The 15,061-nt window shown below is 54.6% G+C and overlaps 1 protein-coding gene across 1 annotated transcript; it reads left to right on the plus strand.

Annotated features, from left to right (window-relative positions):
• Window positions 1-1,185: 1,185 nt before the first annotated feature.
• SP9 (Sp9 transcription factor) lies at window positions 1,186-5,825 on the plus strand. The gene is made up of 2 exons (XM_029072280.2): window positions 1,186-1,336; window positions 3,385-5,825. The coding sequence occupies exons 1-2, from the start codon at window positions 1,316-1,318 to the stop codon at window positions 4,864-4,866; spliced, it is 1,503 nt and encodes a 500-aa protein (XP_028928113.1). The 5' UTR covers window positions 1,186-1,315; the 3' UTR covers window positions 4,867-5,825.
• The last annotated feature ends 9,236 nt before the right edge of the window (window positions 5,826-15,061 follow it).

Below are 15,061 nucleotides of genomic sequence, written 5' to 3' on the forward strand. Positions count from 1 at the left end.
TATTCATGTACTCGGTACAGGTGCGAGGATGGCGGTAGTAAACAGATTCAGGCGCAAACGGAGTTCTATCATGGAAGGGTATGGTGTGAAGACCGTGGATTCCTTTTTTTAAAAAAAAGGCTTGGAAAAAGGTCAAAGTTATGCTTCCGACTGACAAGGGTCAGGAGCAGCCAGGTTAACGCAGGCGTTTCGTCCTTCCCTTCGGGGCTGGTTGGGGTCCTTTTCTCTCCTACCCCTCCCTCCTTGCTCCAACTTTTCCCTTTACCCACAAACAGTGAGTGGAGGAGGGACCCTCAGTCCCAACTCCACACTTCTTGGCTTTTATGGGAAGCAACGTGGCTCAGTGGCAAGAGCCCGGGCTTGACAGTCAGAGGTCATGGGTTCTAATGCCAGCTCCGCCGCTTGTCAGGTGGGTGACTTTGGGCAAGTCACTTCACTTCCCAGTGCCTCAGTTCCCTCATCCGTCAAATGGGAATGAAGACTGTGAGCCCCACGTGGGACAACCCGATCCTCTTGTATACTCCCCCAGCGCTTAGAACAGGGCTTGGCACACAGTAGAGAAGCAGCGTGGCTCAGGGGCAAGAGGACGGGGATGGGAGTCAGAGTTCACGGGTTCGAATCCCGACTCTGCCCCTTGTCAGCTGGGTGACTGTGGGCAAGTCACTTCACTTCTGTCCTCAGTTTCCTCATCTGTCAAATGGGGATGAAGACTGTGAGCCTCACGTGGGACAACCTGATGACCCTGTGCCACCCCCGGCGCTTAGAACAGTGGTCTGCACAGAGTAAGCGCTTAACAAATACCGACGTTATTATTATTATTAAGCGCTTGATGAATGCCGGCATCGTTATTTTGTCGGTCTGGGTCCCAACGTGATTTAAAACCTAGGTGGTTGTGTGTGTGTGTGTGTGTGTTTTTTTTTTCCCAAATGTAATTGCGGGCTAATTTCTTTAGTCCCCAGCCCCGAGTTGATCCTCCACCCTCCCAGGCCTTTCCCCCCCCTTTCCAGCTTCTGCCTTTGAGTGGCACGCGCCCCGAGCCCGGGTTCGGGCGCCTCCGCGCTTCTGATTGGCTGCGGGGCAGCTCCCGTCTGCTCATTCTGCGCCCTCATTGGACGAGAGTCGCAGCCAGCGGTACTTCAAAGCCGGCGCTCCCCACACTTAGGCTGAGTTTAGCCCCCAGCAGCCGGGAGTCTCTACTTCGTGCGAGGCGGAGCAAAGCGGGGAGAGCTAAGGCGGGATCTGAGGAAACTCTCCCCCTCAGCCGCCCCAGGCAGAGCCCCGCACCCGGTCCTTCCACTCCGCCAAGGGACGGGCTATGGCTACGTCTATACTGGGGGTAAGTGGCACCTCCTCAGCGCTTTATCCTGATTTCTTTTTCTCCCTCGCGATGGCCGCTCGGGGACCGGCCGTCGTGAGAAACTGTTGCTGCTCTATCGCCGTTTCTCGTCCCCTAAACGCTCTGCAGCCATTTCGGGGGGGCAGATTCCGTTCAAGTTTCGGGAGCTCTGGGGATGCTTTGACATCACGACGATTCGTATGCAAATCCCTTTTGGATTTGGTTTTGCAAGGAAAGCCGGAAGGTTGCCTTGTTTCTTTTTCAAGCCTCCCCCCCCCCCTTTTTGCTTTGGGAAATGTTGCAATTAGCTGCAGTGGGGTCACCAGAAAGCAGCCTCACGGGGAGCGAAGCCCTTTCAGTCTTCTAACCAAACGTTTACATTTCTGCGGCCGCCCCAGGCTCTGTGACTTTGGAACCGTTGGCCGTAGTCGTTTCACCTCGAATTAATATTGCTTTTAGAATCTTTTTCTTCGGGGGAGATGGTGTGTGTGTGTGTGTGTATGCGCGCGTGTGTGTGCGCGCATGTGGGTGAGAGAGATTTCCCCCTTTTGTTTTGTTTTTAAGGGGAAAAATGTCAGCATTTGGAAAAGTGAAAGAGCTCCAAGCCAGTCACTTGAGGAAAAAGCCTCTTTCCGCGATAGACGTTCCTGTTGGTCCCTTTTGCGGCTCGTTATTACCTCCCCTCTCACTCTGTTTACTACCTCAATTTACTGCCTTCCTCTTTCGACCCCAAATAGCCTTTTGGGGGGTGGGGTGGGGGGTGTGTGCGTGGGAGGGGGTTGGGGTTAGACAGTCGAGAGGCGTTAGGGCCCCGCACACAGCCGGTTGAAGGTGAGCGAGCCGCGCTCCGGCCCTTAGTCGGGAGCGATGGTGCGTGCGTGGTTGCATTTTTAAATTTTTTCCCTTCTTGTAGTCCAAATGGTGGGCAACTTGTAGGCCCTCCCCGAGCCATCCCCCTTGCTCCTCCGTCTGCCCCCTTCCGCCCCCCCCCCCCCCGGTTGTATAAAGCCCCGAGAAGCAGCGTGGCTCCGTGGAAAGAGCCCGGGCTGGGCAGTCAGAGGTCACGGATTCGAATCCCGACCCTGCCACTTGCCCGCTGCCCGACTGGGGGCCAGTCACTTCTCTGGGCCTCAGTTCCCTCATCTGTCAAATGGGGGTGAAGACCCGATAGCCTCACGTGGGACCACCTGATGACCCCTTATGTCCCCCAGCGTTTGTCAGCAGTGTGACCGGGGACCAGTCGCTTCTCTTCTCCGGGCCTCAGTTCCCTCATCTGTCAAATGGGGGTGAAGACTGGGAGACCACCTGATGACCCTCTATGTACCCCAGCGCTTAGAAGAGGGCCGTTTAGACAGAACAAACACCAACATGATTATCAGGGGCGGGAAGGGGGTGTTGGTGTGTGAGTCTGTGGGAGACGAGGCTGCTCCCCGGTGCCCTTTTGTGTGTCCCCCCCGTCTCCCTTTCCACTCCAGGGAGAGCCAAGATTGGGCACCAAGATTAACATGATTGTCAGGGGCGGGAAGGGGGTGTGGGTGTGTGAGTCTGCGGGAGACGAGGCCGCTCCCCGGTGCCCTTTTGTGTGTCCCCGGGGCCGTCTCCCTTTCCAGTCCCTCCAGGGAGAGCCAAGATTGGGCACCAAGATTAACATGATGATCAGGGGCGGGAAGGGGGTGTGGGTGTGTGAGTCTGTGGGAGACGAGGCCGCTCCCCGGTGCCCTTTTGTGTGTCCCCGGGGCCGTCTCCCTTTCCGCTCCCTCCAGGGAGAGCCAAGATTGGGCACCAACATTAACGTGATGATCAGGGGCGGGAAGGGGGTGTGGGTGTGTGAGTCTGTGGGAGACGAGGCCGCTCCCCGGCGCCCTTTCGTCTGTCCCCGGGGCCGTGTCCCTTTCCGCTCCCTGCCGGGAGAGCCAAGCTTCGGGCCCGACCCCACCATGATTGCCAGGGGCGGGAAGGGGGTGTGGGTGTGTGAGGCCGTGGGAGACGAGGCTGCTCACCGGTGCCCTTTTGTGTGTCCCCCCCGTCTCCCTTCCCACTCCCTCCAGGAGGAGCCCAGATTCGGAACGACCCCCCTGGCCATGCTGGCCGCCACCTGCAACAAGATCGGCAACACCAGCCCCCTGACGACGCTGCCGGAGTCGAGCGCCTTCGGCAAGGGGGGCTTCCACCCGTGGAAGCGGTCGACGTCGAGCTGCAACCTGGGCTCGGGCCTGTCGGGCTTCGCGGCGGCGGCGGCGGCGGCGGCGGCGGCGGCGGGGGGCCGCGGGGCGGGCGGGCTGGCGGGCGGCTCGGGGGCCGCCGGCAGCGCCTTCTGCCTGGCCTCCACGTCGCCCACCTCGTCGGCCTTCGGCGGCGACTACGGCGGCCTGTTCTCCAACGCGGCGGGCGTGGCGCCGCAGGAGCCCGGCGGCCAGTCGGCCTTCCTGGCCAAGGTGCACCCGTCGGCGGCCGACGGGCTGTACCCGCGGCACCCCTACGAGTCGTGGTACAAGACCGGCTTCCACTCCACGCTGGCGGCGGGCGAGGCGGCCGGAGGGGCGGCCTCGTCGTGGTGGGACGTGCACGCCAACGCGGGCTCCTGGCTGGAGGTGCAGAACCCGGGCGCCGGCGGCGGCGGCGGCGGCGGCGGCGGCGGCGGCGGCGGCGGCGGAGGCAGCGGCGGCGCCGGCGCCGGCCTGCAGGGGTCGCTGCACGCGTCGGCGCCGCCGGCCCCGCTGCACTCGCAGCTGGGCTCCTACAGCCCCGATTTCGGCTCGCTGACTCATTCGGCCTTCAGCTCCACCGGCCTGGGCTCCCCGGCCGCCGCCGCCGCCGCCTCGCACCTGCTGTCCACCGGCCCGCACCTGCTGGGCCAGGAGGGCTTCAAGCCCGTGCTGCCCGCCTACTCGGAGTCCAGCGTGGCCGTGGCGGCCGCCAGCGCCATGCTCAGCGGCGCCGCCGCCGCCGCCGCCGCCGCCGCCGGCTCGGCCCGCTCGGCCCGGCGCTACTCGGGCCGCGCCACCTGCGACTGCCCCAACTGCCAGGAGGCCGAGCGGCTGGGCCCCGCCGGGGCCAGCCTGCGGCGCAAGGGGCTGCACAGCTGCCACATCCCCGGCTGCGGCAAGGTCTACGGCAAGACGTCGCACCTGAAGGCCCACCTGCGCTGGCACACCGGCGAGCGCCCCTTCGTCTGCAACTGGCTCTTCTGCGGCAAGCGCTTCACCCGCTCCGACGAGCTGCAGCGGCACCTGCGGACTCACACCGGCGAGAAGCGCTTCGCCTGCCCCGTCTGCAACAAGCGCTTCATGCGCAGCGACCATCTCAGCAAACACATCAAAACGCACAACGGGGGCGGCGGCGGCGGCGGCGGCGGCGGAGGAGGAGGAGGCGGCGGCAAAAAGGGCAGCGACAGCGACACGGACGCCAGCAACCTGGAGACGCCCCGCTCCGAGTCCCCCGACCTCATCCTCCACGACTCCGGGGTAAGCGCGGCCCGGGCGGCGGCGGGAGGCGGCAACGACTCCACCTCGGGCCCCAACGAGTCCTAGAGGGGGTGAGCGCGGCACGGAGACGGACACAGACACAGAGAGACTCAGACAGAGACCCAAGACGGACAGAGGGAGGCAGGGGACAACCACGGGGGGACCTGAGAGCCGGCTGCCGCCGACCCTTAAATAAAGAGCCCGGCCCGGGGACTGAAGACACGCACACTCACCTAAACGCTCAGCCACACACACACACACACATACACACACGCCCCGACGGCGACCCCACATTGCCCCGCACGCACAGCCCGCCCCCGAACTTGTCGGGTGCACAGCCTTTCCCTCCACCGTTTCCCTCCACCTCCTGCTTCCCCTCAATCCCTCTCCTCGAAAAAGAGGGAAAAAAACCCCACCCCACATCCCCAACCCCCTTCCCTCTCCAGCAGACGCTCGTCGTCACAACGTTTGGGACCAAATGGGACCTTTTCGGAAACACACACACACACACACACACGAAAAATCCCACCCTCTGTGCGGATCGTACGATAGATAAAATCCTCCCAAGGCCCGCTTGATGATGATCTATTTGCCATGAGACTTTTTTGTTCTTTCCAAAAGGAAGGGTCAAAACAAAAAAAACCACACAAACCAACAAAAAGAGGCTTAAGGTGAGAATTTAAACTGGAAGTCTAGAGACAGTTTCTCTGTATTTCACGAACGGCTGTATAAATAGGGTTCAAAAAGGATTGTGTTCTCTTCTACTTTCTTGTAAATGTTGATTCCGATAGGGTTTTTTTCGGTGAATTCCTGAAATTCAGGGAGGTTTTGGGTTTTTTTTTTTTTAATTTCTGATGCACTTTGTGGAAGTCAGTATATATGTAAAAGCTATTTACATTGTTGAGTTATCATTTCACTCACACGTAAGTTAAGGTCATTTAAAGAAATTAAATGCGTTTATCTGTATGAAGAAAATCTTGACATAATATTTTCATTTTGGTATTATTAAAGGACTCTGAACAATACATTTACGGATTTTTCCTCTTCCCCTCCACCCTCCTTCAGAAACCCTAACGTGGGTCGACTTTAAAAAAGAAAAGAACTGGGGGAAAAAAAAAAAACCCGTCACTGCTAGTTGTAAGGCAATAATAGGGCGTGTAGAGTTCAGAAAAGCCATCGTGCATGAAGATGTCCGAGAAGCCAAAATAATTAGTCAATATCTCCACAGTGCAAATTAAATTGGGACCCATGAATATCTTGTCTTATTACCCAATAAGCAACGTCTCCCAAGTGGTATTTTTCCAACTCGGGAAGGCTAGTCAAAAAGGTGGCGATCTGGCAACTTCAAAACGTGCAAACCCAGTCGTGTTGGGGGAAGCGAATCCAAGTCGCACGAAGCGTTTTTTTTTGTTGTTGTTTGCTTGTTGGGTTTGGGGGTGGGTTGGGTTTTTTTTTTTACCTTTTTTTTTAAACAAACGATAAAATGAACCTCCTTCCACTCCTCCACTCCACCCCCCCTCTTTTTTTTTTTTAAGTCTTTAGCCTCCCAAAGCTTCCTAGGCTAGGAGGTGATCTCAGGGGAATAAATCGCTAGAGTCAATACTCCGGAAAAGACATTTCATGCCTAAATGAAAATCTTGTTAAATGTTATTAATTTTGACTTAGAGCACACAGCAGCCCCCTGTGCCTTGTATTCCCTTATTAGGGATTCATGTCTTATCAAATATCTAATTAATCTCCTAGACATCATTTGTTCTGGCCAACTTTATCTCAGCTGGTCCGCGGGGAAAACTCCGAATATTCTCCGTGACAAAGCTCCCTTGAAGATCCTTTTAATTGTCTAAATTAACTGCACCAAATTTGCATGTCAAACGGTAAAGGGCAACCTGAGATAAAATGTAAACGTTTTAAAAGCCCCCCAAACTAAGCACTTGATTTGATAACTAGGCTTTTTAATGCTATGGAAGACAACTGCTCTTTCCTTTTCAAAGACAGTTGATCTATGCAAATAGTGAATTGGAAATGCTTATGTCCCCACGCAGTCAAATGGCCCTCGCAGGTTATTTGAATATCAGTGGCTCTGCTATTGAAAAGGTTCAAGGATGCTCTCTGACTTCTTTGTGATTACTCAGTGCAGCGTCTTATTCTGAAGAAAAAAAACTCAGGAATAATTAAAGGCTGGGATAAGGCCTGGGAACACATTTGGGACAGGAATCTCATTTAGACAGTCTCTTTCAAAATAAGGCACAGTTAAATTGACCAGAAGGCAATTATTGAAATGAAAATTATTTTCACTCCCTTTGTCTTCTGACCACCAACTTAACAGCCACAGTTTAAAAGGGGGAAGAGAGGGAGGCAAAGAAAATTGGTAAATGAGATAATTTCGCAATTCTAAAAAAAAATGGTAATTTAGAAAATAAAGTGCTTATTCAAAGAATGAGAATTTTTCTAAAAGCCCCCCTACACAATAGCAAAGACAAGCTAAGACAGAACCAAATGTAATTTTTAACTGATGGCCACAAAAGATTGAATCAACATTTTTTTTTTTTTTGCCGAGACCCCAAATTAAAATACCACCCTTTGTCGTGTATAGGAACAAAGTCATTTTCCAGGCCTCGCCCCCCCTGCCTCCCTCGGCTCCGAAAATGAAAGAAAAGTAGAAAAACTAGTTTTTTTTTTAAAAGAAAAATACCTACTCGTGAAGGTCATCAGACACGCGGGGCCTGAAGGGGTCCTGCCAGAAGTGGGATCGCTGGGGGGGGGGGGATTTCCACGCAGCTTTCGATGTCATTCCGTAATCTGACAAATTCGGTGATTCCCCTCCTCCCCCCGGTGTGTTTTCCTGCAGCACAAGATCGGTTGGACCCCCTCCCCACCCCTCCCTTCCTTCTCGACATCTTTGGCTTCTCGATTTTCTTTGGCACCGGGAGATGTGACCACCTAAAGGCGCGCTCCCCTCTCTCTCCCCGGGGCTCCCTCCGACAGTTTCCCCCGGGGATTTAAGATGTTGGGGGGTCCGGAGGAGCCCGGTGGAAGGGAGATGCGTTTTATCTGGGGAGTGGGATGGGGGTGGACACGATGAGGATGACCCGGGGGCAAAGGAAAGGAGCCTGGGGGTGATGACGGGAGGCGCGGGGCTGCGGCCTCCTCGCCGGTTGGGGTTTTCTAAGGAATGTGGGGCTCCCCGGGCGTCGAGCAGAAGCCAGCTTTGTCTCCCATGTCTAATCAAAGCAGATCAAAGGACCTGGCCATCCAGGTCCTGCCTCCGCCCGGCCCGGGAGACACTTCTCAGCTCAGCGATCAAGGACCTCTTTGCTGTGCCTTTGCCCCCGCAGGTCAGAGCGCGTCCATCACCGGCAGGACTCCCCGGAAACTGCCCGGGGAGGCCCGGGCGGCCCCGCACCGCCGACCCCGGCCCTTTAAACTAGGAAAATCAGACAGCGGCCGCAAAACCTTGAAAAGAAGAGGGAGCCGAAGGGGGCGACCGAACCCCTCCCCCGGTGGCCACCCCGGGGCTTGTTGGGGGAGGGGGAGGGTGCCCTGCCAGGGAGAGCCACTTTGGGGACGAGGGCTGCGGGGTGTGTTTGTGTGTGTGTTGGGGGGAGGGGGCGGGGAATCGTTCAGAGGGTCCTAATTTTGCTCGCGGAACGATTATGGTATCGTTTCACCCCAGGGAAGCGACTGGAGACCCCGCCCCCCTCGGAGGGGGGTCCCCCCCAAGAAGCGCTGGCCTGATTAGGGGAGGAGGGGGGGATGCGGAAGGGTCGGGGGTTGCCCGGGTCTGGCCAACGACCTGGGAAGCGGAACGGCTTGGTCTCTCGAAAATGCTCTTTATGGCGAGGGCACTCCCCAAGTCCCCCCCCGACCCCATTTGGAGGGGCTGGTCCTTGGGAGTTGAGCCAAACTGTCTTCCCTCTAGGCCCCTGGCTCGTACAGGCTCTCTGCAGAGGCTTGGGGTCAAAGGTCAGGGTCAAACGAGCGCCCCAACAATCTCAACCACCGGGAGCTCTTTCCTCCTGCTGCTGCTGCTGCTGAGGTTTGTTTTTTTCCCTCCGAGTGGATGAGGCTCCTACCTGAACAGTGGCGAGAGGGGGTCGGGGCTGGGGGGGGCGGGAGAGAGAGAGAGAGCGAGCACTAGTTCCTTTTCCAAAGAACATATTCCGTGGAGGAGATTTACATTGGTGCACCTGAGCGCGCGTGTCTGGACATTTCGTTAAATCGTTATAACTCGGGTAAAAATGCCTTTCTTTTATTCAGATGAAAACTTTATTTATTTTAACTCTAATCTTATTTGCATCTATTATCTGTATTCACCAAGGCTCTCTTCTACTACAAAAATGCAGATGAAGTTAAATCTCACATAAATCCCGCCCATTTGTGTAATTGGTATACTAAGTGTTTATTTTAAGTGAGAATAATTTAGCTACAAATTTTCTTAAGGAATAACATTCTTAACACATTAAAAAAAACTGAAAACTCTGATTTGCTTTTATGTTTGACAGTCGCTCTTGATTCCTTTGAGGGGTTTGGAATTGTGGCTCTCCGGCGCCATCTAGCGCCCCGAGGAGGGCGGGGCTGCTCTGGCCGCCGTCCCGGAGCTCCAAGCCCGGGAGACCCGGAGCTCCAAGCCCGGGAGACCCGGGATGGGGGCTTTTGGCCACCGGGACCCCGACGTCCGCCGGCCTAGTCGCCCTCAGCGTTTCGCAGAGGGCGTCCCGGAGGACGAGGGAGGACGAGGGAGGACGGCCGGGCTGCCCGGGAAAGGGGGGTGCGGGCTGGGGATGGGAGCGCGGGAGGGTGGCCTTCTTCAGCCGTGCAGTTCTCAGTCCAAAATAAAATTGGAAATACTCAGCGATTGATCCCGGCCTTTGCAGGAGCCGCCGGCCGCTCCCCCGGGCCTAGGAGGGAAGCAGGCAGCTCGGACTTGTCACGATACGAGCTGGATCCTGAGGCCCCCCACCCGCCACCCTCCTCTTCCCCAGGGACCATGCGGCCCTCCCTCCTCCAGGCTCCCTGCAAGAACCCGGTCTTTTAGTGGAGGGACCAGTTGGACCCATTGCACCAGGAGAATAAAGTCACCGCGCAGCGACCTTCCCTGGGATGGTCCTCGCCGCCTTAGGTCTACGGTCCTTCGCGGCCTTTTAGAGCTAGGCGGTCCGGACGGCTGCAGGGGAGGGGAGGCCGAGGGACTCGAAGACCGGTTGCCCACACTCGCCCTTCTAAGCCCAGACAGACCCCAACGCCTTCCACCTCCACAGTTTTGCTGCAAAAAGCAAATCAGGGAGCGCCGAACATTAGAAAGGGGGGAAGAAAATGATAACTGGCTTAGCTCCGACTGGATTTGCTCTCCATCTCCCCTCAAAAGGAGCTGCAGCCCCTATTTCCTCCCAGTTGTCGTCGTGGGGGACTAATGCACCCCCCAAAAAGGCCCAACCTCAGCCCCCCACTCCCACCCAAGTGAGCGGCGGCGACCCAGACTCCTGGCTCCATCCCGGCAGGGACGGTCCCAGGGCCCGGGCCCGGACCTGGACCTCCCCGGACTCACCGCAGCCGGGAGGAGGGTCCCGCACCTTTCCAGGCCCGCCCGCAACCACCTCGGCCGTGGGTAATTCGGCGGGATGCGTATTCGCCGTTTTAATCCAAACCCCACCGCACTGCCTGTTTCCAAGATGTGCTAATTACTACTTGGATAGCAGGGCGCAAAGTCCTTGTCCATTTCCCAGTTACAAAGTAGGTTGCTCGAAAATTTGAAATTGCCTTTCAGCCTAAAGCTGCCTTACCTGAATGTCATAATTACAGTAATTATGTACATCCAAATTACATGCTAATTAAATTAGAATCAAATCGTTCTAAATCGAAATCAAATGAGGTAGTGAAGAATTAATCAATGACAACATAAATAGAGAGCTTCCTTCAGGGATATTTATTGTAACGATCCAAGGAGGAATTTGATCTGAAAAAGTCACCTGTTTATTTACTTTCGAATCAGTAATCAGTTATTATCCCTTCTCCGTAATTTTAACCGTTCAGCGTTATTTACCCCCCACCCTTCGCAGGCGCCGGAGTTTGTAGAAAACATGGACGTGGCGGATATTACACTGGAGCATTTAATAATAATAATAATGATGATGATGATGATGGTATTTGTTAAGCGCTTACTATGTGCGAAGAGCTGTTATTTCTCGCTTCGTGTATGTGTCCATCTCTGGGGGCGTCGGGAACCGGGCCAGGATTTGGATCGGAAGGAGCATCCCGAAGTGGGGGAAATGGATTAATTGACCCCCGAGCCGGGAACCTCAGCGTCTCTCCGAAGGGGTCTGATTTTACTCAGAATTACCGTCCCTCCTCGTTTCGTTTCGATTCCCCCGTCGTGCACGGCTTGCTTTTGTTTTTTTTTCTTTTCCACGGGGCTGACGTTTCTGGGCAGTAATAATGGGATAAGAAATGCAAAGTGGTTTTGGTGTGCCTTCCCCGTCTTCCCTCCCCACCCCCCACCCCTTTTTTTTTTCCTATTCTTCTCGCTGGTGGCTGGCATTTCGGTTGTGTTTCATGATGAGTCTGTGACAGTTCAGACTTCCCATGATGGAAAGGAAAACTGGGAAAGGGGAGAGAAAAACCCGCGGGCCCCCCGTCACCTGTGGAGTCAACCCTGCGGATGCTGCAGACTTCCAGGAGGGATGACGGTTACCCGCTCCTTGCCCTGGGTCTGAAAATAAGGGGCAGCCCCCTTCCTCCCCCGCCCCCGCTCAGCCGAAAGGATGGAAGAAGCGCCCAAGGCCAGGGCACCAGTGAAAGGGGCAAGCATCCCTGCCGACGCTTGTGTGCCCGCAACTAAACCTCCCCGGAGACAGCGCGGGAATTCGGTGATTTTTCCTGGGGCGGGCTGCTTCGGCCTCCGGGGAATTACTTCCCCGTAGAATCGGGAGGGAGTAGCAGGGGGGGATGGTGTCGGTCTGTCTGTCTGGATGGAAGGATGGATAAAGGGATGGAAGAATGGATGGAAGGATGGATGGATGGATGGATGGATGAATGGATGGATGGATGGATGGAAGGAAGGTTGGATGGATAGATGGAAGGATGGATGGATAGATGGATGGATGGATAGATGGATGGATGGATGGTGGGTGGATGTGTTCCCAGCGGCTTGGAGAACCAACGGTCATTTCCTGGACACCATCTCTGAGCATCAGCTGCCGCCCCCCGCCGCCTGCCCGGGCGGGAGACCCCCAGGGTGGCAGGATCAGGGTCGGCCCCTTTACCTTAGAACAGGGGGAGAATTAAGCAGAGAAGGCGGCGACGGGCGGAGTAGCCCCTTCCTCTGCCCCCTTCCTAAATCCCGTCCATCCCTTCCGTCCCTTCCGTGAGGACGTCTTGGGGAGCGGGGTCTCGGCACAGGCGTCCCTCCTCCTCTCCCTTCACCTCCAGCCCCTTCTCTCCCCGTTTGGTGGGAGATTTAGGGTGGGCCCTGGACCCCCACAAAAGGCGCCTTACAGACGGATCCCCGGGAGAAACTGGGGTGCCCTGGCCTGGCCCGGTGGGGCCCCCTCGGGCCTGTCCTGCCAAGGTCGCCCTGCCAGCGTCGGGGGCCGATGCCAGGGCGGCCGCACGATGGTCCTCTCCAAACTTTCCCGGAGAGGACCCCGAGGCGGAGAGGGGATGCCTCGGGCACTGGGGAGGAGGGCACGGGCACTAGGGAGGCGGGTGGGGGCACGAGGAGGAGGGCACCGGAGAGGAGGGCACCGAGGAGGAAGGCTCCAGCACCGGGCGATTCTCTGCAGCTTCCGAGGCCCAGGCCCTGGGCCAGCTGGGCCGCGGGGCACCGGGGCTCAGCTTGTTTGGACACGACCAGTCCCATGCCAAGGGAGAGAAACGCTCCCGTGCCAAGCCCCAGCGCCGCGCCACCAGGCCCCGGCAGGGGCGGGGATGGGACGGAGGGTTAAGGGCAGGGTTAGAGCCGAGGGGAAGGGGGCAGTGGATAAAGGGGAGGGGGCGGGGACGGGGCGGAGGATTGCCACCCAAGGCCTTGATCCAACCTCATCGGGGTAAGTCTCCTGGCTGCTATTCGATGCAACACCTTCTTCTCTTTGGACAGATTTACCGAAAGGAATTTCTCACTGAAGGCGCCCCTCTCCACTTCGTCAAAACACACACACACACCATCATCAGTGGGAAGCAACACGAAAGCCAAAAAAAAAAGGACCTTTCCGGGTCATCCGTGAGCCAACAGCACCTCCTTCAGGAGTTAATCGGCCGAGCCAAACGCCCAGCAACCTCAGCGAATATTGGTCAGGGGCAGGGATACAGCCCTGCGGCTAACCTGCAGAGTTCCAACATGGTCCTATCAATTTCCCTTCAGTTAATTTCCAGGATCAATGGGGGTCGAGCAGCTTTAATCAATCGATCGTATTTACTGAGCACCTACTATGGTGCAGGGCCCTGTACTAAGCGCTTGGGAAGAGAATAGCACAACAGAATTAGCATAGACGTCCCTTTCCCATAACGAGTTTAGAGCCCAGAGGGGGGAGCAGACACTCATATGAATAAATAATTTACTTACTCTACATACCAAACGAAACGGGCTTACCTAGTCACACTGCATAGGGATGTCATTGATGGGCTCTGTGGACTTGGTGGCTTGGGTTTTTGTGTTCAAATTCGATCCGCTTTCACTCGGTGACAGAAGGGAACCATATGCTCAAAACATTTCAACCTTTACGGTTGGTGTGGGGTCCCAGTGATAATCAGTCAATCAATGGTGTTTATCGAGTAAGGTGTGCAGAGCACCGCACTACGTGCTTGGGACGGAACGATTCAACACGAATTAGTGAGCTTACTGTAATCACTCTCTATTTAAAGGGAAGCAGTGTGGCCGTGTGGAAAGAGCACAGGACTGGGAGTCAGAAGACCTGGGTTCTAATTCCAACCCTGCCACTTGCCTGCTGTGTGATCTCAGGCAAGTTGCTTAACTTCTAAGTGCTTCAGTTTCCTTTTCTGCAAAATGGGGATTAAATACTCATTCTCTCTCCTACATACACTGTGAGCTCAATGAGAGGCAGAGGCTCCAACATGATTACCTGATTATCTGGTCTTGGCACAAAGTAAGCGTTTTATACCATGATTATTAAGATAAAGAAGGAAAAAAATGGCATAATTCTGGCTCCCATTAATTCATTTTTTTTTTTCATTTTTCTTCCTTAATTGTACTACAACATGAACCAGAAAAACACAGCCTGGTATCGGGACTTCTAATTTTCAGCATCTGGAGTAATATTCGAAAGTCATTTTAACAATTTCCTTTATGTACACTAAGGGTTACCAAACAGTGCATTCCAACAAGGTGAGCCTACCCAAGATCGGGGTTTAAATTTAGCACATCTGGGTGTTCAAAAAAACCTCATTTATATTTTTAAGTTTGGATAGAAGATATTAAGGAAAGATGAAAGCCACAAGGCCTTACTCTGATCTTTAGCCAAAGTCACTCTAGTTGCCCAAGATGGAAAGCCAAACTGTAAATTCAACACTATATAAATACCATTTCTGAACGTGTGTTCACAGGTTTGCACCGCATGTTTTTGTCTGGTGGGAGTTTTCCCAAAAGCAAGACAGAAATTCAGCTATCACAGTCATTTGAACATTACTCCTGTTAGCGTTTTGCATCATTTATCGTATCGTGATATATATACATATATATAGGTCATGTCCAAACAATGGAATGATTGGGAATTAGGAACAGCTACAAATACACACTAAACAGAGTCCTTCGCTACACTGCTTAATGCTGAACAAAATGGGCCATGGGTTAGTGCACAGGAATGAGAGGAGGGAACAAAGTAGCAGACTTGCTCCAGAGCAGGTTCTGTCTTTTCCATGGACTGTTCCCGTTAAATTTGAATTGGCTCAGACACCCCAGTTGATCCTTCCCTTTTAGGTGTTAGAACGGTAGTGGTTCAAAATTAGAGGGTTAGTTCCAATCAGTTACAAAAAACAATAAAACATTCAATTAAAACCCAAGACTTGGAAACCTAGTGAGTGCAACAAGATTTCAGTTATGCTGCTTTGTGTGTCGACTGTTGAAATCTAGGACTTTTGTGTGACATCAGGAAACAGGAACTAGTTAAATGCACCAGTGGTTGGGCTAATGGTCACAGTGGTTTGTTGTTTTTTTTAAAATCATTTAACTTCTCATTAATAACTAATAATTAAATTGAGATCTTGAATAATTAGTGTCATTAATTGTAGCTTCTTAAGTCAGTGGCTGTTA

The sequence above is a fragment of the Ornithorhynchus anatinus genome, chromosome 9 (assembly GCF_004115215.2).
Source record: "Ornithorhynchus anatinus isolate Pmale09 chromosome 9, mOrnAna1.pri.v4, whole genome shotgun sequence".
NCBI lineage: Eukaryota > Metazoa > Chordata > Mammalia > Monotremata > Ornithorhynchidae > Ornithorhynchus > Ornithorhynchus anatinus.

What these genes read in the sequence shown, in the direction of transcription:
- SP9 (XM_029072280.2), top strand. Translation starts at nt 1,316, where the DNA reads ATGGCTACGTCTATACTGGGG. An exon ending in TGGCTACGTCTATACTGGGG is followed by an intron (nt 1,337 to 3,384) that starts GTAAGTGGCACC and finishes CACTCCCTCCAG; the next exon opens with GAGGAGCCCAGATTCGGAAC.